The 23,130-nt window shown below is 40.1% G+C and overlaps 1 protein-coding gene across 1 annotated transcript in view; it reads right to left on the reverse strand.

Moving 5' to 3' along the window:
• Window positions 1-2,367: 2,367 nt before the first annotated feature.
• The window catches only part of PPME1 (protein phosphatase methylesterase 1), a 67,098-nt gene continuing 46,335 nt past the window's right edge, over window positions 2,368-23,130 (reverse strand). Inside the window, exons 10-14 of the mRNA XM_027848177.1 lie at window positions 21,794-21,923; window positions 17,995-18,039; window positions 12,120-12,184; window positions 7,112-7,179; window positions 2,368-3,829 (exon numbers count right to left, since the gene is read on the reverse strand). Coding sequence (XP_027703978.1) covers window positions 3,811-3,829; window positions 7,112-7,179; window positions 12,120-12,184; window positions 17,995-18,039; window positions 21,794-21,923 — 327 coding nt within the window. The 3' untranslated portion in view covers window positions 2,368-3,810. The remainder of the gene's footprint in view (window positions 3,830-7,111; window positions 7,180-12,119; window positions 12,185-17,994; window positions 18,040-21,793; window positions 21,924-23,130) is intronic.

A 23,130-nucleotide genomic window follows, 5' to 3' on the forward strand; every position in this document is an offset into this window, starting at 1 on the left:
GGTGGAGCAGATTCTTTGGTAAGGGCAGAGAGGCTTTTCCATAGTAGAGCACTGGATTTGGAGTCAGAAGACCTGGCTTCCAAGCCTTGGCTCTGCCACTTACTGTATTACATGACTGTCACTTCTTTCTGGGCTTTCGTCTACTTTAAGATGGCTTTGGTCAATATGATCTCTAGAATCCCTTCTTGTATGAGGCCATACTTGTGTGTTTTAAGTCCAGGTTTGGACATTTACCAAGTTGTGTGCACATGAATGCCTTCCCACTAGGACTATTGCTCAAGAATACATGTAACCCTAGGTGGACAAAATCCTAGGGTAGGTTTTAGTCCCAGCTCATCCTTGCCTTCCACTGCCAAGCCTAATGTGCCGTGTGACCTTGGGCAAGTCACACAATAGCAGAATCTCAGGCAGAAGGGACTTCAGAGGCTATCTTACTTAAAGGTGAGAAAGATGAGAGATTGGGAGTAGAGGAAAGGGCTGGTTGAAAAAAAGGAGAGTTCACAGAAAAAAACTGCTATAGGGAAGCAGACTGGTTTTATGGAAGGATGAAAGTCATCACAGAGATGGGGAATCAAGGGATGAGGTTTAAAAGGCCTGGGGTAACTCTTCTCTCCAACCCCATTTCCCAGGGAGTAACAGTAGCTCTCATTTTTTCAGTACTTTAAGATTTACAAAGTATTTGTCTCCCAAAGATCCTGTGACACAGGTAGAAAAAGTCTTAAGGACCTGTTAATCAAACTCAGGCGTTCTACCAGGCACCTTTTAGATCTCTGGTCTAACACACAACTGAGACATGTTTCCATGTTCTTGCTACCCCCTTGTGGTAACTTCGGTAACTACAGAAGAGCTGGATATCTTGGCCAAATCAAAAGGACACCTTCAAAGTTGAGTCTCCACCGTTAATCTAGGTAGGCCCAACTTTCCAATCGCCTTTGAATCCCTGTTCATCAAGCAATGTGATGTTAGTACAGTAAAGCTGTGGTATAGAGACTTGGATTTAAGAGTCCTGCCTCTTACAATTTTCTGGCTATGAGACCTAAGCATTAGACTTCAAATTTCCCCCTGGTAAAATGAAGGTGTGGGTTAGACTAATCACTATGGTTCCTTCCAGGTCTAAGGATCTTTTCTGTTCCATGATCTTCCGAGCTTTTGATGTTGTAAGACTCCTTTCAATTTCAATACAGTGTTTGGTGGTAGTGTGCTCGTTGCAATAGACCACTGGAGCCATTCTCTCAGGCTGGGTAGGTGCTCAGGTACCTATTCCAGATGCAGAGGGCTGGGGCTCACTTTAGTTTCTGAGACATTACACTGGGCACTTTCCAAAATGAGATCTTGTATGGCTGAATAAGAATTCAGCTGACTTGTTCTGGGTCTGGGATAACACAGGAAATGAAAGTAGGTAGGCCTTTGATAACCTAGGTCAGATACTGAGCAAAGCTTCCTACCCAATGTGCCAGGCTGTGACTCAACTTACGGAGACAAGGTAGCTGTGGAGAGACCATTTCATCCAATGACAGGCAACATGGCATAGTGTAGGGGTTTTTATCCTTGGATCTCTGAACATGTTTGTTTTTTATATTGACAACTATATTTTGATATAATTGGTTTCTTTTGTAATCCTATGTATTTTTTATGCATTTAAAAACATTCTTCTGAGAAGGGGTGCACAGACTTCACCAGACTGCAGAAAAGGGCCACAACACAGATGTGGTTAATAACGCTTAGCATATTGGAAGGAACACTGGATTTGTCAAGACGTTCTGGGTTTCTGTCCTGGCTTTGACATTTCACTGTAACCCTCCTGTATATAATGGGGATAATATTTCTATCACTTATGCAGAAAGATGTCTCATGCAGGATCCAATAAGACAGCATTTGTATAAATCTTAAAGTTCAACAGAAATGTCACCCATTACTAAAATCAAGACCATGTCAGACTCGGAAGAAATCTAAACTCTACTGTATCCAGTTTTTTCATTTTACAAAGGTGGATACCGAAGTCTAAAGAATCTATATTTACCTCTGGTCAAATAGCCAGGGCCAGGGCTGGAAATGGAACTAGGCTATACAGAAAGTTAGGATGGGGCTGGAGGCAGGGCATGAACAGCTGGGTCTAGAATCAAAGTCTCCTGATTTCTAGGCCAATATACTACTTCTTTTCTGCTAGGAACTCTGGAGCCAGCTGAGAGGAAAACTGGGTGAAATGAAAGACAGATACAAAGTGATCCTAATGAAGATAGCCTTTTACAACTGTTAGAAAGATGCATTGGGCCTTGGTTGGGGCCCAATTCAAGGAGATACTCCCAGACACTTCTCTGCCACCCACTATGGAAGGACGATTTGAAGAGAAAGACAGAGACAACTTCATGCCAGATAGGCTGGGAATATTTATTTTCTTTAAACAAGATCATAAATACCAAAGGAACAAAGAAGGTCCCAGATGCCTCACTGTGTAGTAGGACAGAGTGGTTTGAGGTGAGGAACAGAGTAGGGCATGAGCAGCACCTAAGACACAGAATAGGCATGGCTTTTGGGGACCTCCCCCCAACACTAGGGTAACATGACATCTCCCCTTGTGGTGGAGGAAGTGAGGAGGAGTCAGCTGTGCTGCTTCTATGAAAGGAAACCCATGGAAACTACTCAGGCTATGAAGAGGTGGATTTGGGAAAGGCAAACACACACTTTGCACCGCACCACACCACGGCTCCACAGTTTACAACGAATGGGCTTAATCCTGGCAACTCCCTGGATAGGATGCACTCATTCAAACAAGGCCAGTCAGTGGCAGATAGGGTGGCACTGGGGAGGCAGGAAAGCCAGCCAAGGGGAGCTGGTGGGTGATTACTCCACTCCAGGGAGGGCGTAATATAAGACAGCCAGAGCTTAGTGTGTGGTATAGAGAGTCTGTTGAGAGGACAGTACAGTCTGGTCTGGACTATCTGAGAGTTAGGATAGTACAGTACCCATTGCATGGGTTAAGAAGAAGGTGATGGCATAATGTGCTTGGAATGGGCCCTACCTGGTTTCCCTGGCAGGCTCTGGTACATGTAGCATCCTCCCTCCCTGATCCCGTGTGCCTGAACCACATTGGGATTGTGCCTAAGTCTGGGTCACTGTCACCCTGGGGGCAGAAGCACATAACAGCCTCTAGAGTGTGCTGAAAGGATCAAACCATGGAGAAAATAGTAACCTGATTGGTCATTTTATTTGAAGGAAAAAAGGCTCCTTACCCCTAAACATGGCTATGAAGTAATTTTCATGTATACTTTGGATGTCTAGGGCTAGGCCAAAGAAAAATTCCCTTCATTATCCTTATCCTTCCCATTGCCAGCCCAAGAGCAGCAAAGACAGTTCCCAGCATTGAACTAGGCCATCCCCTGTTTCCCCAAGAGGTGCCTGGCAGGGCCCAGTTAGTGTCCCCAAGACTGAAAGGGGCTTCAGTTAAAAATGTGGCACCTCCACTCTACAAATGGTCATTTTGGTTTTGGAAATATGGCCCCTTTTGGGAGGGAGGTAGTGGGGTGGGATGGGATAGGATGGGATGGGATGGGAAGGGAAGGAGACAAGAAAGCTTTGGGGCCCAGAAGAAGTTTGGATCTAGGGAGATGGATGCACATCAGGGGTCTTGAACAAAGTGTTTTGTCAAGAACATGAGTAGACATTTTACATGTGTTGGGGATACTAGTTCTATCAATGAGCTGATGTCTCATGGCTGGGCTGGGGACAAGGTGAGGAAGATACAGTTACATCACAGTGGCCTCTGGTGTGGTGTATTTACAACGGATCTTGGCGCTGAAGGACGTCAGGACACTAACAGCCAGGGAAGACGCTGCCCAAAAGAAAGGAGAGAAGGGAATAACAAAGGTTATCATTATTAACGTTTGCCTCCATACTCTCTGCCCTCCCACCCTTCAAGGATCAACTTTCTATTTTTTCTAGGATGCCCTTCTGGACCACCCTGACCCATAGTTGAGATTTCCTTTTTGATAACCTAAAGGATTTAAGACGCCTTGTCCTATAATGTTTCAAGTGTGAATTTCACCTAGACTATTAAGCTATAAAACTCCATCTAAACCATGTTCCCAGTAGAACAGTGCTCTGAACACAGTGAGCCCTTAATGTCCGTTGAATGAATGAATTTAATCTCCCCAACCAGACTGGGAGCTACCTATGGGCAGAGTCTCCTTCTTCAAGAAGGACAAGGTTGGGCAAATGATGAGGCGTGTGGAGAAGAGACATTCCTATTTGTGACTGACAGTTCTAAAATGGCTGCTTAACCAGAGAAGTTTGGGACTCTTCGTCAGAGATCCACAGATAGGGACTATCTCTCATATCAAAGCGTGAATCAGTTCAATTAGGAGAACGTTTTCATACCAATGTGAATTAACCAATTCAGACAAAGTGGTTAAGGACATGAAAACATAAGTCTACTGTATTCTCTACTCCTTCTTCAGGCAAGTGATTACTGGCAAAGCTATTAAGATTCATAGCTCATGTTACTTGGCTTCAGACTTTCCTCTTTCATGTGGCCTTCCTCAGACCAGGAATTTCTCAAAGGTAGTAGCCATGACTTTTGTTCTTATATAAGGCATTAGAAATATGGACCTTAGATTCCCTTCTTCCCTCTGTATTTCCAGCATTATGTATTATGAGAAATGCAGAGGACAAAAACCCCCTGCCTTTAAGGAAGCATAATATAATAGGAAAAGCACTGGATATGGGGTCAGAAGACCCAGGTTTAAGTTCTAGCTTTGCCATTTACTAAATGAAAGACCTTTAATCAAATCAGCTTCTCTTGCTGGGTACAGTTTCCTTATCTAGAAAATGGAAATAGTAATAGGTAAAAAAAACCTATCTCACAAAGTATAAGGATCAAATGAGATAATATATGTAAAATGCTGTATAAACCATAATCTAAGTTGTTAAGAAGACTATAGACAGACCCAGGCTAGACTAAAAGTAACAAAGTAGCAAGATAAAGGATGGAAGATGATTTTAGGGACAAGGCTTGGACTGTGATAACCCAGATGTCTCTGTAAATCCCATAATAGGCAGTAGTCAGTGGGACCAACTCTAAGTTTGGGGGTACAGAGATGAGCATTCTTTTTATAAATTTTGATTCTTGATTGTTGACCTTTTAAAAGACTTTTATTTAACATTTAAAAATACTTTAACAATTAAGCAAAATTGACAAAGCCACCATGTCTAGCAGTGTATATAACATTCTACATCCCAAGTGCTGTTTCTCTACTAAGAGAAAGGATATATATTTCAACTTCTGTGTTCTGGGATCGAGATCATAATACAGGAATCATCAATTCTTAACTCTCCTTTCTACTCCCACTCTCACACTCTAAATCAGGGTTTAAAGGTTCTGCATAGGATGTCTAGGCTGGATCATGTCTCCATTCTTGGGATGGGGTTGGGTAAGTAAAAAGACAAGAACCTGCTTCTGGAAGATGCTATCTCTCTGAAGCCCTGATAGCCAAGGATGGAGGCATCTGAGCTCTACCTCTCCTCACCTACCTAATGGTTCATTGGAAGAGTACAAGTTTGAGATTCAGAAGACCTGGGTTCAAATCCTGACTCTGTTACTTCATGTGTGATCTTGGACAAGCTCTTAGTCCTTCTGGACCTTAGTATCCTCATCTATAAAAATGAGGATGTTAGACCAGATGATTTCTAAGATCTCTTTAGATCATGTAATACCTTTGATTCATATTATTTCTTTAGTAGTCTTTGAATTCTGTGCCCTTTGAGCAGGTCCTGAACACAGAGGCTGCTATTAGCAATCACCTGTTGGGTAACCCTGTGTTCTTAATCCTGACACTTTCCCCCAATACTCTCAGCGCCTGCTCCTCTCTCCCTTTTATCCCCAAAGCTTGTGCAATGCTTCACCTGGGGTAGACTCAGCTTGGGCACATTCTTCCTGACCTAAGTAGCCCCCAAGCTCCTCCATAGCTCACAGCTTCCCCTCTACCCATGTGTCACCTCTTGCACTCATTGGGATGATGCTATGGGCCATGAGGTCCCCCCAGGTCAGGTTCAAGGGGGTGGGGCAAGTGTTACCACTATATGTCCAGCAGAACAGCAGGTGGATGGGTGGGAAACCCACTCCCTCTTCCTCAGTCCCCTGCAGCTATTCAGCAGGTTGAATGGGCTCTGCTCAACACAGGTAGGTATGCTCTCAAGAAACAGTAGCAGCAGCTAGAAATGCTGAACCTGACACCACGTGCAGCTATCCAAGCAATAAACATGAATCCATTTATCTTTCATGTTTTCAGTCTTTGCTAACTACCAAGGCCATTTCTATTTGGAACAGAGGTACGTCTCCCACACAGTTCCCTACCTGACCTTTCTCCCTTCCATAATTCCCCTCAGTTTGCCAAGAGTCAGACTCAGAAGCACAGGCACTCATAGTCAGAGAGGTGCTCAGAGACCAGTTGGACCAACCTCGTCTAGATTCAGAGTCTGTTTCCTCTGTAATATACCTAACAAATATTTACTGGGCCTTACATCAAGAGGGTACCAGTGGAGACTTGTGTCTATCGATTGTCCCTCAACATATGACCAGCTCACCTTCTCTTCTGATATAGCATGTAATTCCTTTATATTTTTCCTCCCTGTTCTTCAGAATTCCTCATTGGTTACAGTCTACTCTCACCTACCATGCACCTTCTCATTGCCATTTGTTTGATACTCATCCTCATTCTTGTTATATTCCATGTCTTGCTGCCATATTGCAATGCTGGTAGAATGCTGATATTAAAAAAGATGGGCCTAGGCTTTCATGGGAAGCTTGGGGACATTAATAAGCTTTCAAATTTCCTAAGGGCAATTCTTCTCTCTCTCTTCTTCCTACTGAACTCTGTTCAAACCCCCCAATTCAACTAGTTATTAACTCAAACACTATTAATAAATTTTCTCTGTCTTGTCTTCATTTTTTAAATAAAGGACTATATTCCTGGACTGTTATTAACTGTTAGAAATGAGAAATATTTGAAGAATGAGATCTCTCCAAGAAAGAAGAAGCAATTGCTCTAAGGGGGTAACTGAGACAAATGGCCTTAGGAGATGTTAGTGCCAAGTCTTTCTGGCCCATCTGTCTTACCACTGAAATCCACCAATGGGCTCTGTAAACCTGTGACGAATCAAGAAAGTTGCAACAGCTTCGGCTACCTGGAAAAGGGAGAGAGAGAGAGATCATTGGAAAAACTCAGATGAATCAAGACACTTGGTTCAAAGAACTGGAGGCTCTAAGCCTTTTTCTGCTAGAATGCAAGATCAGATATCAAGTGAAATGCAGATATGTAGAGAAATCAGGTTCTTTTTCACCTAAGAAGCTCTAAGCTATGTAGGACTGAATGCACCTGAGCTGACATGAGCTCTCCCAAACGGGCTGCAGAGAACATAAGCTGAGAACATGATAGGAGTGACCTGTATGAGTGTGCTACATGCCGTCTGTTACTGAGGAAGCACAGGCAAAAACTGAAAGTTATCTGGCTCACAGATCTAGATCGGGAAGCGACCTCAGGGGCCATCTGGTCCAATCTCCTCATTTAAAAGATGAGGAAACTGAGTCTTCAGGAGGTTAAATGACTTTTTTTAGGTCACATAGTTTGAGTCTAGCAACTTTCCACTGTACCACACAGACTCCCTTTCAACAGTATGTACTGCAGCTACCTGATTCTACAATAGAGAAAAGTGTAGCCCAGAGAGATTAAGTGATTTGACTAAGATCAAAAAACAAGCATGTTACAGGTGCCAGGATTAAATTTCCTACTTATGGCTCCAAGAGTGGTTATTCTTTCTATACAATATGTACTTTCCCATCAACTTTTAAGTATAAACTATTCCAAATCTGTCCCAAAGCCCACCCTAATCTTATTCCCCACTTACCCATATCTCATCTCTCTGTGTTTTCCACAAAAACTCTGTATTACAAGAAATACAACAAACACTGGAAAAAATGACCATGAATATATATGCTTGGGTAATCATTAACCGTTAACCTGGAGCAGGGTCTCGAGGGACGGATCCTGCAACCCATAAAAGAGATAAGTATACAAAATGGCCATCAGTCCTACAGGGCCTCTTTTACTTCCACAGGGATATCAGGAGGGCAGAGTAGCAGAAAAGGGGCAGAATGCTAATAGCCACATAGTTTTTTGACATTTAAAAGCATTAATCTGACTGGCACTCCAAATATGAGATCTTTTCCAGTGGCCAGTGAATGGATTCATACTGGAAGAATTGAACCACATCCACATCTCCCTGTTATAAAGGAAGAGCAGGTTCTCAGAGGAAAATAAAGGAGTTGCCACCTCAGTTTGTTTCACTGTGTGCACAAACGCAACAAGAAACATTTTGTGGAACACTTGGTCATGTTGCCATTTGGTGGTTATGATGAGTAGAGGGGACAACCATGAAGACAGTGACAACTTATGTCATCATCGGTTGCAAAGGATGAAAAAATGAAATTCTATAAGGCATATTACCAAGTCCTCCAAAGCAAATGAAACACATACCTTGAACACATGTTCTTAGAGACACAGCTACAAAGGTGAGAATGGGGAGGGGTGGAGGGGGAAGGACAGCAATAAATACATTGGAAAATGTGGAGAGGGAGAATGATGAGTACAGAGAATTCTATTCTTGGAGCCACGAGAGCCTGGGTTTTGACTCATGTGACAGTGAGTGAGTCACTGAACCTGACTCAGCTTCAGTTTCCTCACCTGTAAAATGGAGAGAATATCCACCTAAAATAGCCCCATACTACTCTCTGATATGTATATGTATGTGCTCATCTCAAGGGATGAGGACTGGACCTGTCACTTTGTGGATGCAGGGAGCTGCTGGTCATTCCTCAGCTCCTCTGAACGTTCTGGTCTGCGGGAAATGCTGAGAGCACTGAAACGAGAACTGACTTGCCCATGGCCACAGAACCAGGAAGGATCAGAGGCAGGACTTGAACCTAGGGCTTCCAGGATCTACAGCCAGTTTTCTGTCTACTGTACTTTGCTATAAATGTCTATCTATATTTGTGTGTGTTAGTAGAGAGAATTCCCACACTGATGAAATCAGACCCTTCCCATGCAAGTATACATATTTACACACACACACACACACACCCCTGCATTATCTATGAAAAAAGCTAATGACTATTGGATTACTCCTAAGTCTTACACCTGTGTGTCAAAGTAAACTGGACAAAGATGTTTGAGTCATTTCACATTTAGCTGTCTATGTCATTGACAAGTCAACACCAAATTAGAAGAAACCATAAAGATGAGAAGACATTGTATATAGCTACAATAGCTCTATTATGACCTATTTAAAACAGGAACTGACTCTGAAAAAAGAGAGAATGGATACCACATTTGGTTACCACATTTCTCTAAGTTTAACTACTATAAAATAGTTGCCACAACAATAGAGGCCAAAAGAACCCAGAAATAACTCCACCAGAAAACATATGATTTCCTTATTCAGTGGAGAAAAATGACAGCCACAAGCAACACTGGTTTAGAGTAAGCTGATTTTCAAAAAATGAGGATCATGGAAAATCAGAAGCAATATCAGCTCACAAAATAGAGAAAAACTATAGAGGAAGAAAACAGATGTATGTATGTGGAAAGCTTGGCATGAGCCCCAAGTAATCCAGATCATCTCAAGAGTACTTATAGGTGAAACTGAAACACACACAACAAATAAACATGAAATGGAACAGATCTCCTATCTTTTCTACAGTGAATTCACAGTACCTGACACATAATGAACACTTAATAAATGCTCGTTAACTGCCTTGATCACAGTGACACAGCTAGTGTGAATCAGAAGCAAGTCCTGAATCCTCTATCTTCTTGATTTTAAAGCCAGACTTCTATCTATTGTGCCATAACGCACTTGAAAATGTACATTTCTTAAATTATGTCATGCAGTTGAAAAGATAGCCTAGTATGTTATTCCATAATTACATCTATCTTGGACATGTACCACTGATGGACAATATGTCAAGTCCAGAATTGAAAGGGAAGACGAAAGCAGTTTGGAGTGCATTTTAAATCATGGAACACAATCGTTTCAGAACTAAAGTTTTTGGTGACCAGGAGGGCAATGGAAAATGACACATGTTAGGTCTAAGTGGGCTATAGCATATTATCAATGATGCATTGCAGGTTGAAAGTGTTTGTGTGGTGGAGGGGGAGGGGGGGAGCATTTATTACACACATACTATGTGCCAGGTACTGTGCTAAGCACTTTACCATCTCACTTGATTGGATCAGTGGTCTAAAGCATATCACTAAGGATATGAATGACTGGAAAAGTAGGTAGGCTGATCATTTAGCAAGAGTTAGTGATACTAGTTGTGGACAACTTGAGTACTGTACTAATTAGCATCCATGAAATACCAAAAGACCCAAAGGACTGCTCTCTCCTTGAGGAATTTATGGAAGTACAAGAGTTGTTACTCCTTCATTTTCAAGACAACCAATGACACCATGGGTGATGTCTTGACTTGTGCATTAATTGGATTTAAGTGAGGCAAAATTGCACAGTCATAACTGAAGTCCAGTGGCAAGACAAAAGTCAGGATGACTAGAGATGAGCCCACGTTACAGTGGTGTCTTTGACGTCTGATCAAGCTCAAAGCATTTCACAGCACCTGCTTCAACAAATTATTCTTATCTGCCCATTCCACCAGCGGAAGTCTTCACATACTTGGGGTAGACATCCTCGTAACTCACTGAAGGGTTTGAAGTCTACTGGCTGCCCTCAACATGGTTTAGCCCATCTGTCAAGATGGGTTTTACTGGGGAGTGGCTGCTGAGCATGCCATAGCTTCTTGAAGCCACAGGAAACAGTTGGGTGGGGTGACCACAAAAGGTGGATAAGCAGCCTTGAAAAAGGTTCAGCAAGTCCTCACACCAGAGGTGCTAGTTCTTCTTGATCTCCCCAAGACCCAAGAGTAGGACAGGATGAAATGGCATAGATGGGTTGTAACCTGCTCCAATAGAGGGAATACTTCTACTAGTCACAACATGGATCCATGGAAATATAAAAGCAGCAGTGAGAAACAATATTAATATCTTAGCTTTAAAACAGACTAAAGTGAAAAGAAAAGAAATAGTATCCAGAATGTGGGGATGTCCCCTCTACTATGCCCTGGTAAGACCCCATGTGTAGTACTGTGTCCAGTTCTATGCAGCACATGTTAGGAAGGCCATCTGACAAATTGGAGTGCATCCAGAAGTGGGAGACTAGAGTGGTAAGGGAATTTGATACTGTGTCATGTGAGGATCAGCTTAGGGAACTGGGGATCCTTAATCAAGAGAAGATAAGACTTGGAAAGGACATGATCAACTTAATTCAAATATTAAAAGGGATGCCATGGGGAAGAGGAAGCAGGTTAATCTGTGCTACCCCAGAGGGCAGAAATGGCAAGGCTATTGGTGAGGAAATTATAGAGAGGCAGATTCTGGCTGACTAGAACCTCCTAATAATCACAGCTGTCCCGTAACAGAATGTGCTGCCTTGGGAAGAAGTTCCACTACTAAAGAAGTTCAAGAAAAGGCTTAACAAACTCTAAAATAAGATGTTTTAGAAGCATTCTTATATTTATTCCCATGTGGTGCCTAAGAGAACTCCCTGGCTTCATACAGAAGCAAACACTAACCAGACACTAACTAAAGCTGTGAGGCTGAGAGGTATCAATATCCATAGCTGAATTTCTTACTGCTACTATCCTGTATTTTCTTTTAAACAGCCTAAGATCTGGGTTCTTGAAGTCCCTAGGATCCAAAGAGGTCCTAAATGTTGTCTCATAGTCTGCCTGAGTCTCTGAGCAGCTACAATCAACTGGTTTTGCTTCCTAGAGCAACCTGGTTTCATACTACTAGTGAAATGATTTGAGGAGCTGAGACTGCAGGTGCTAGAATACATGAAGTAGTCTTCTGTCTTTAACTCTGGAGGCAAGAACAGGTTTAACTGCACTTCAAGAACCAGGTGGCCCTGACCCTCCAAGTCCCAAATCTTCTTTATCCATACCTTCTCACTCCCAAGGCATTCTAAGTCTAAAATTAGTAAATTCAAGGAGCAAGCTGTTGATTTACTCTCACCTTGTCAGGAGCATCTTCATGAACTGCATGGCCACACTGAGGAAGTACCTGCATCTGAAACTTTCCTGAAGAAAAATAAAATCAGTTTTATCTCAATTATGTCTTGTCCCTGCCCACCCACTTTCCTGCTTTCCACTGCCTTTGAAGCACCTTCTTCCAGCATGGCAGGTCATTTCAACAGCCTCCTTGTTCCTCTTGACTTTGTGTCCTAGTCATGAGGCCTATGATCACTGTAAACACAGCAAAGCCATCACCCTATTTTAGTTTTTATTAACAAACACTACTAGAGTGTTTTAAGGTGTACAAAATGCTTTCCTCACAATACTCTGTGAAGTAGATAGTAAAAGATGAACTCCATTTTACAGATGAGAAAACTGAAGCTAAGAGTGGTTAAATGATTTGCCCTGGATCAAATAATTGGTAAGTACTAGAGCTCAGGTCTCTCATGACTCCAAATCTACTGTTCTTTCCATTACATCATGCTGCCTCTAAAGTTTTCAAAGTTTTTCAAAATACACCAGAAAATGGTAAAAGCACTAGATTCAGCCAGACAATCTGGGTTTGAATCATTCCTTCACTACTTTTTACACCTTCTTTCTTGAGTTTTTATAACACTGTTTTCTCACCTTCCCAACCTCTTATACTGGATCATTACCCATATTCCACACCTTAACTATGGGTATACTCTAACGATCTATCCTAGGTCCTCTTTTCTTATCTCTCTATATCCTTCTCTTAGTCTTTTCACCAGTTCTCAGGGATTCAATGGTCTAAACAGATAACTCCAAAATCTTTATATCTAGTTTTATCCTCTTAAAATCAACTATAGCTGCATTGTGGACAACTCCACTGAGATGCTGCACAGGTTTCTCAAATTCAACATGTTCAAAAGAGAATTCATGTTTTCTCCCTCAATGCATTCCTCTTCTAACTTTCTTCTTTCTGGTGAAGACAATATGCTTTCTTGACATCCAGTTTTGCAACCCTGTCATTCTCCATCCTTCTCTTTACCTCCTCTACTCCCACAACACATCTCACATCCAATTTCTTCTTTCAGTCCTACAAGTCATGAACCTGGTTGAGGCCCTCATAGCCTTTTGCCTAGACTATTGCAATACTCTCTCTTAATTAAAATGTTAGCCTCTAATCTCTCCCCTCTCCACAGTATCAAAAAAAAAATTAATTTTCCTTTCATGTCACTCCCCTGCTCAAAAAGCTTCAGTGGAGATGAAGCTAGGCAGAGCAGTAGATAGAGCATCAGCTCTGGAGTCAGGTGGATCTGAGTTCAAATACAGCCTCAGACACTAGTTCTGTGACCATGGGCAAGTCACTTAATCCCAACTGCCTCCAAAACAAAACAAAAGAAAAAGAAAACAAGAAGCTTCAGTGGTTCTTTATTGCTTCTAGAATACAAACTCCAAGGTGTAATATTTTAAGTTGTTCACAATCCATCCACACACTACCTTTTTAGAAGGATTTCATATTTACTCATTTTCATCTATTCCATACTCCTTCCAGAGTTGTTATCCCTAAACTCAGCATGCCACTGCATACTTTTGCACAGGCTGTCCCATGTAACTAGAATCTATAACTTCCTTATCTCTGCTTCTTAGAATCCTTAGCTTCCCGAAGGCTAATTTCAGGTGTCATCTCCCACAGGAAGTGTTTCCTGATTCCTTTAGCTCTAGTCCCCTCTCCTACTTCATTATTTCACTTATCTTTATAAAAGTTATCCCTCAAAACTGGAACACTAATGCATTGCTGGTGGAGCTGTGAACTGATCCAACCATTCTGGAGAGTAATTTGGAACTATGCCCAAAGGGCTATAAAAATGTACATACTCTTTGACCCAGCAATAGCACTCCTAGGGCTGTATCCCAAAGAGATCATAAAAATGGGAAAAGGACTCACATGTACAAAAATATTTATAGCAGTTCTTTTTGTGGTGGCAAAGAACTGGAAATTGAAGGGATGCCCATCAATTGGGAAATGGCTGAACAAGTTATGGTATATGAATGTAATGGAATACTATTGTACTATATACTATAAGCAAGCAGACTCCAGAGAAACCTGGAAAGATTTCTATGATCTCATGCTGAGTGAAGTGAACAGAACCAGAGAAGTGAGAAGAACCAGAAGAACTGGTTACAGAAGAACTGTACACACAGTAACAATCACATTGTTCGATGACTAATTTTCATAGACTTGGCTCTTCTCAGCAATGCAAGGATCTAAGACAACTACAAAAGACTCATGATGGAAAATGCTATCTATATCCAGATAAAGAACTATGGAGTCTGAATGCAGATCGAAGCATACTATTTGTATCTCTTTTTTCTTTGGTTGTTTTGTTTTGTTTCTTCTTTCTCATGGTTCCTCCTATTGGTTCTAATACTTCTTTACAACATGACTAATACGAAAATATGTTTCATATGAATGTATATGTAGAGTCTATATAAGATTGCATACTATCTTGGGGAGGGGGAGGAGAGAAAGGGGGAGAAAATTGAAAACTCAAAAGCTTATGGAAGTGAATGCTGAAAATTAAAAATTAATTAATTAAAAAAAAAAAAAAAAGAGCACTGAAGGGGTCACAAGTGGGAAAAGTTTAAGAAGCCTGTAGAGGGAGATCTGGAATACGGTATAACCTTCAGGCAAGACAGTCTTGCTATAGCATAGTGCTGTATCTTTCTAGATGTCTAACATAATAACATTTTTGCTTAGAATACTCAATCATATCTAATAAAATCTATACACCAGAATTAAAAAAAAAGTTGTCCTTCCCTACCCCACCATAGACTGTTAGCTTCTTGACGGCAGAAATCGCCTTGTGCAAAGCTGGTATTTGATGAATGGAATGGTGACTTGACCAGTATGTTGTAGAGAGAATTCTTATTCAGGTTCAGGTTACTAGATGGCCTCTAGTACAACACTTGAGATTCTATGATTTTGTAAAAAACATACAGACCAACTGTCTAAACCTGGCTTTCGCTTGGATAATCTTTCTGCAGTACATGAACTGAATTGGAACCAGGGAGAAGAGGGGTGAGGTAGGAGCAAAAGTTCAGATTTGGCTCTTGAGATTTGATAAATAGCTGAGATGAACAAAGAGACTGCACAGATGTATCCGAAAGAACAAACTGTGCCATCTGGGAAGAGTGCATGCTGTCAAGGGAATCAACTATGACCCAGGTGTTCTTTTATGTCAAAAATTGCTATGGCCCCAGAAGCTAGCATCATGTTTCTACCTCCACATGAGCACACAAAGGAAAGAAAAAGGAGAAACTGAATGAGTTGATGGATAAAAATGACCCAGGGCCAGCTGTTCATCTTCATTGCCTTATACTATTTACTTTCAGTTAAACTGTATTGAACCTTCAAAATCTCGCTATGAAGCTGATACTGCCCCTTTCAGTAGATAACAACAAATCTCATGCTCTCTGCAGAGTGGGAGCCCAGGCCTAGATAGAGAAACTTGCTATGGAATGGTAGGAAAAAACTCTGACAAGGGTTTATAAAGGCTAAACTGGGGAAAAGGGGAGATCAATGAAATGACAGAGACATGGCTCCAGGTAGACGAGATGATAATAGTTGATAGCAGGGAAAAGGCAGAGCAGCTTTGGCTTTCTCTGTCAAGAACACTGATTTATGGACTGGAAAGTACAGAACAAACATAGATGGTAGGGAGCTAATATTCAAGTTAACTAGGGAGCTGGTGAAAAGCACCTGGCTGTCCTTGATGAGTTCAAATAAAATGGCCCACATTATATTGGAAAAAAAAATCAGCTGGCTCTTAGATACTGAAAAGCTGGTACATATGACCACCATGCCAGTACTGATAATATCTAAAAGATCATGGAGAGGCAAAAATGTTCTGATTTTCAAAAAAGAAGAAAATGGAACCTGCCAATCATAAACATGTGAGTCTGACTTTAAATCCCGGCAAAATTCTAGAATGTATTACTAGAGAGCTAGTTAGTGAACATCTATAAGAAGAAGTGGTGATCACAAAGAGCCAACATGAGTTCACCAAGAACAGGGGAAGGGGCAAACTAAGCTTATTTCCTTTTCTGCAGGGTTACTAAAATACAAGGAGAATGTTATAGATATATTTTACCTATATCTTGATAAAATATCTAATAAAGTGTATCAGGCTATTCTTGTGGAAAACTTTGAAAAATGTGGCCTAAACAATTGTACAATTAGATAAATTCTGAACTAGCTGAATGACTGGTCCCAAAGAATGGTTATTAATGGTCTAACATTAATTAGGAGAGACATTTCCAGTGGAGTGCCCTGGAATCTCTGTATGACCTAGTGTTATTTAACATTTTTATCAGTGACTTGGGTGGTAAAAGCATAGACAGTGTCCTTATGAAATTTGTGAAGGACACCAAAAATGGAAGGGATAGTTAACAGACTGGTTGACAAACTTAATATCCAAAAATATTTTTTACAGGCAAGAATAATATAAAATTTAATAGGGATAAGTGTAAGGTTTTACACTTAAGTTTTTAAAAAATGACTTCATAAATATAAGATGGTGTGGGTGGTTAGATAGCAATTTGTTTGAAAAAGACACGGGGGGGGGGGGGAGGTATTGGACTGAAAGCTAAATATGAATCCAGCACTTAGAATGGTGCCTGGCACAAAGCAGGCATTTAATAAAGTACTCTTGTGATTGCTCTTAGTTTTCTGCGCTGGCAAATCATTCCTATCATGTTATGCTCCCTACCTGTGTGTGTATTCAGAGTCTTTGTCTCATCTCTCTCTATACTCTTTCTTGGTGACCTCGTAAACTCACATGGGTTCAATTATCATCTCTATTCCAATGACTCTCAGATCTATACATCCAAACCTATGTCTCCAAAGCACCAGTTCAGTATTACCGACTGCCTACAGAGCAATATGAATTGAAGGTTCCTTAGGCATCTCTAATACAACATATTCCAAAAAAGAATTTTATTATTTCTCCCCTAAAACCTCTTCCAAACATACCTATTCCTGCCAAAGGTACTACTATGATTCCAGTAACTCTGATTTGCAAACTCAGTGCTATCCTTGATTCCTTCCTCTCACTCCACCCCACATATCCAATCAGTTGGCAAATTTTGTCATTTTTACCTCCACAATAATTCTCATATTCATCCTCTTCCCTCCAATCTCACACTCACCATTCAATTTCACGCCCTCATCACCTCTCATCTGGATTATTGCAATAGCCTTCTAATTGGTATCCATGTTTTAAATCTCTTCCTTCTCCAATCTACCTTCCACAATGATGGCAAATTGATTTTCTTTAAGTGCATGTCTAAGTATGTCCCTCTATTACTCAATAAAGTCCAGTGGTTTCCTTTTTCCTGTAGGATCAATTATAAACTCCTCTGTGGGTCATTTAAAGGCATTTATGAAATGGCTTCATTCTACCTTTTCAGCATCATTACACTCCTTTATACACACTACAGTCCAGCCAAAGTGGATTTCTCACCTCTTATACATGACAATCCATTTCCTGTCTTTGTGCCTTTGCACTGTTTGTCTTTCCCACAATACCTGGAGTGTGCTCCTTCCTTCTTACTTCTACCTCACAAAATCCCTGGTTTCCTTTGAGGCTCAGCTCAAGTATCACTTTGTATGTACATAAAAGTCTTTCCTGATCCCTCAGCTGCTAGTGTCTCCCCCAAAGTATTCTGTATGTATCTTGTGTGTATGTACATGTATATGTATATGTATATATTGTATCTCCAGCTATACTATAAGCTTGCTGAGAGCAGGGACTGTTTCATTTTTATCTTTGTATCTGTAGTGAGTGCCTACGAGAGACGCTGGCAAATAATAAGCACTTAAGAAATGCCTGATTGATTGAAGAACTTACCTTGCATCTGGCCAATTGTGAGATCTTTATCTAGCCTGTCAACACCTAGAACAAAGAAGAAAGACCATGAAGGGTTCATTTAGGAGGATATCCTCTGAAACTGGCTTAAATAATGATCTATATGCCCATAGACAAGTCACTTAACTCTTCTGAGCCTCAATTTCTTCATCTGTAAAGAAGAAGTTTGGATTAGATGATCTCTAAGGTCTCTTTCTGCCTTAAGTCTATGATGTAACTCTGTTGATTGAACATGGGATCACACAGAAATCTCAGGGATGGCAAGGACCACACTGGCCACCTAGTTCAACCACATCTGAATAGAAATTCCTTCTAAAATGCTCTCAAGAGGTCATCCAGCTTCTTGCTGACTGGGGAACTAATTTCTTACTGAGACAACTCATTCCATGTTAGAATATCCATGATTATTTGATAGCGCTATAATTTTATACCATTAGTCTAAATTCTGAACTCCAGTACCATGTTAGTTAAGTCTAATCTTTCTTTTACATGCTAGTGCTTCAAAAACCTGAAGACAACTACTATACTCCTCCATTAATTTCTCTTCCTTTGCTAAACATCTCCAATTTCTTCAATTAATTCTTATAAGACCAGGTTTTCCTTCACCATCCTGGCAGATGCTATTATGTCAATGTTCTGCCTAAAAGTGGTACCCAAAATGAAATACACTATTCCAAGTGTCTAATCAAGTAAAAAATAACAGTATTATCAAAATTTTCTGCTCAACTGTACCAATATAATCAAATTCTCAATTCAAGCCAATGTATTTTCAGACTTGAAATGGCATTCTCAATATTTATTTTTCCTTTGAGCTCAAATATCACCATCTACAAGTGGCCTTTCCTGGTGCCCATGCCCCTCTCCCTTCCCTACTAGGGTCTTTTCTTCTATGGTTACCTTGCAGCTATTTTATATATATCTAAATAGACCTACACACGCATATTTTGTGCCCCCCATTAAAATGTAAGCTCTTTGGAAGCAGGGACTATTTTGCTTATATCTTTGGATCCGCAATGCCGAGCACAAGAGTAGTTGCTTAACAAATGCTTGTGATTGATTTAAACGCACAGTATTTATATTCTCAAGTTTGTACCTCTCAAAGAAGCCTGTCATTTTATCTAGCAGAGAATCAAAACAGAAAGGGAAAATCTCTGTGCTATAAAAGTCAGGCAGGAGAAAGTTCCACGAATTGCTGAATTCTTCTTTCCAAACCATTCAAAATCTGGCATAATTGGTTTTCTTTCTAAACCTAACATGTGACATCCCAGTATCCTGTTTCATTACCTTTACACTGGCTATTTCTCATGCTCAGAATGTATTCCCATCTAACCTCCAATTCTTCCTTTAAGATTCAGTGAGCAGGAAGTCTTTCATGATGCCTACAACTGCTTAGGACCCTTTCTCCCAAACTACCTTGTGATTTAACTGTGTGAAGAAAATTATGATTTTTATATTAATTGATAATTTGGTAATGTGATAATTTGATAAAGTGATAATATGTAATGAATATGCTAATAATTTATATTCCTCAGAACGCCCATTTCACCAGATGATTATGGCTTGGGAGTCAGAAGCTTACAATACATCTTGAAATGATCGATCAAACCCTTGACAACACTCTCTCACAATTACTACATTCCTGTGCCTGTGTACCTTAAGTGAAGCAAATCAAAGACTGTAGAACCTGTTCCTGTTACAGAACTCTGGTCCTGTGCCCCAAGTAATGATCCCCAAGGACCTGAAACAATACTGTTCCCACAGGATTCCAGAACACTTGTATCATGGGCTTGTGGGCTTGTCATGGAAAACTACTCAGGCCCTGGAAATGATTGTTTGTTTGTAATCCCCCTTTCCACTTGTGATTTATGTATATAATCTCTGCCTTCACTACAGCAAGGTGGAATTCTGATCAGGAGAATTCCTGATTTGCAAATCTGTTCCTCATCATGAAAACTATTTAATTAAACTGCTACTTGATTATTGGCACCTTGTCTCTGGCCTGCTGTTCCAGGTTAAAGACTGGCTCAGTAAAATTCTGTTAACAACTACTTTTATTTATTTGTATTTATTCTCTTTACACTTAGTCTGCATATACTCACAGATGTATTTGTTGCCTTTCCCATTTGAATAAAAGCTCCTTGAGAGTTGGGATAATTTCAGTTTTGTATCTGTATCCCCAGTGCATACCATGATGCATAGCATAGAGCAGGCATTTAATAAATGCTTTCTGACTGAAAACTAAGGTCCTTGTGCACTTTGCCCAAACTCAATTCCTTGGAACCTAACATCACGATGATTTCTTTTCTACCTCCATCTGAAGACAACTTTTTGATTCCCTGATGCTTTCTGAGGACATTCCCGCCAATCAAAGTCTAAGCTTGAGACAGAGACCAGGGTTTACTAAAGAAGAAAATGCAATGCAGGGGTGCCGTCACCAAGGTGATGGAATAGTATATCTTATTTTTTGAGATTTTGATCACTTCAGATAGGCCCAGGTCAATTCAAATTCCCAGAACCTGAAAATGAACCAGATTCCATCTCACTGGATTCTATGTTCTTTCTCATGAGGCAGTGGGTAATAATATACAAAAAACATCAGCTGGGCTATTCCGCAATAGATGAGTGATCAAAGGATATGAATAAACAAGTCTCAAAAGAATAACTACGAACTATTAAGCATATGAAAGAATGATCCAAATTAATAATGATAAAAGAATGTAAATCAAAACAACCCTAGGTTTCATCTCATACCATGCAAATTGGCGAACACGATGAAAAATGAGAATAATCAATGTTGAAGGGGTTTTGGGAAGCTAGGCATCTTATCGAATTGTTGGTGTAGCTATGAATCATCAAATATTTTGGAAAGCAATTTGGAATAAGCAAATAAAGTGAATAAAATATCCATACCATTGGACCCAGAGATTTTACTATTACTAAGTTTATACCCTAAGGAAGCCACTGATAAAAACAAAGTCCCCATATACACAAAAAAATTTAAAGCAACACTTTTTGTGGTAGCAGAGAGTTGGAAAAAGTAGATGACCACTGACTGGGGAATGATTAAATAAATTATGGAACATGAATGGAACAGAATATTATTCATATTAGACTGGGAGTTCCTTGAGAGTAGGGCCTGTTTTTTGTTTGTTTGTTTGTTTTTTGCGGGGGGGTTTCCTTTCTTTGTATTCCCAGTTCTTAATACAGTGCCTGGTACTTAGTAGGCACTTAATAAATGCTTGTTGATTGACTTACTGTGCTATAAGAAATGGTAAATATGATGAATACAGAGATGCATGGAAAGATTTACATGAATTGATGAAAAGTGAAGTATTTAGTGCTAAGAAAACAATATCCACAATGACTAAGACAATGTAAATGGGAAGAACAATCACAAAATAATCAAAAAGTGAAAGCTGCAAATTACAATGAACATGCACATCTCCAAAGAAGAGATAAGAGAAGACACCCATATCCCACCCCTTTACAGAGGTGGGATGTCCATGAGTGTGGTACAATTGAAATTTTTTCAATGTACTGAAGTTTTGCTGATTTTTGTCTTTTTTCTTTAAAAATATTACTTGTTTTATGGAAGAAAAAGAAAACATCAGTTAGGGTATGAGATCATCAAAATAGGGAAAAATTGTATGTATTTCTGAGGAGGTGGGAGTTAAGAGAGTGTAATTCCCATTACCTTCGTTATTGATGCCACTACTATTTGGTAAACTGCTTTAATAAGCACCACCCCAAATAGCATATTCACAAATAAACACCCACTTACCTGCCAGAAGCAGTAGCTTAGGAATAGGGCAGCTAAGGAAGAGATTGGATAAGCCTCTGAACCAACCATCCCAATACTTTTCTGTTTTTGCCAGTTCAATTCTCCAGGTGTATGGATGGTCCTTCTTGGTCTAAAAGGAAAGAGAAAAAGTTAGGCCACTGACTACAATCAGAGAAAAAGAGCAGTAATTTGACTTAATTCAACAAAGATTTATTAGGTTCTTACTATATACAAGGCATTGTGTTGGGGATATAAGGATGACAAATGACACAATTCTCACTCTTCGAGAATTTTGAACTCTAACAGGGTGGGTATAAATTATTTACCCAAATTAGCATGATTCATGGTAGAATGTGATGGGCCAGAGAGAGAGCTAGGCAAAGTACTCAATGAAAATTTAAAGAGAGAGAAACCGTCAAGGGAAATAAACTTCCCTGGAAAAAGATAAAGGAATAACAGGATTCAGAAATTATGATAGATCCTGGCATTTCTGAGATGTGGGCAGGAAGAAAAGAATCATCTATTTTTTTTTTTGAGAGAAATTATTATTTTTTTAAAAAATTTTATTAATTAATTTTGATTTATCAACAATCATTTCCTTAAGCTTTTGAGTTTTAAATTTTTCTCCCCAAGACAGCGCACAATCTGATATTGACTATACATATACATTCCTATTAAACATATTTTCACATTAATGATATTGTAAGGAAGAATTAGAACCAATAGGAGGAACCACCAGAAAGAGGAAACAAAACAGAAGAAAAAAAATGGCAAATAGTATGCTTCGAACTGCATTCAAACTCCACAGTTCTTTCTTTGGATATGTCTTAGATCCTTGCATTGCTAAGAAGGGCTAAGTCTATCAATATTAGTCATCCCACAATGTGGCTGTTACTGTGTACTCCTGGTTCTGCTCCCTCCACTCAGCATCAGTCCATACGAGTCTCTCCAGGTTTTTCTGAAGTCTGCCTGCTCATCATTTCTTATAGCACAAGAGTATTCCATTACATTCATATACCACAACTTGTTCAGCCATTCCCCAATTGATTGGCATCCCCTCAATTTCTAATTCTTTGCCATCACAAAAAGAGCTGCTATAAATATTTTTGCACATGTGGGTCTTTTTCGCATTTGTATGATCTCTTTGGGATACAGCCCTAGAAATGCTACTGCTGAGTCAAAGGGTATGCACATTTTTATAGCCCTTTGGGCATAGTTCCAAATTGCTCTCCAAAATGGTTGGATCATTTCACAACTCCACCAACAATGCATTAGTGTTCCAATTTTCCCACATCATCTCTAACATTTATCATTTTCCTGTTTTGTCATGTTGGCCA

Source organism: Vombatus ursinus, unplaced genomic scaffold (assembly GCF_900497805.2).
Source record: "Vombatus ursinus unplaced genomic scaffold, bare-nosed wombat genome assembly UNPS02005659.1, whole genome shotgun sequence".
NCBI classification, from domain to species: Eukaryota; Metazoa; Chordata; class Mammalia; order Diprotodontia; family Vombatidae; genus Vombatus; species Vombatus ursinus.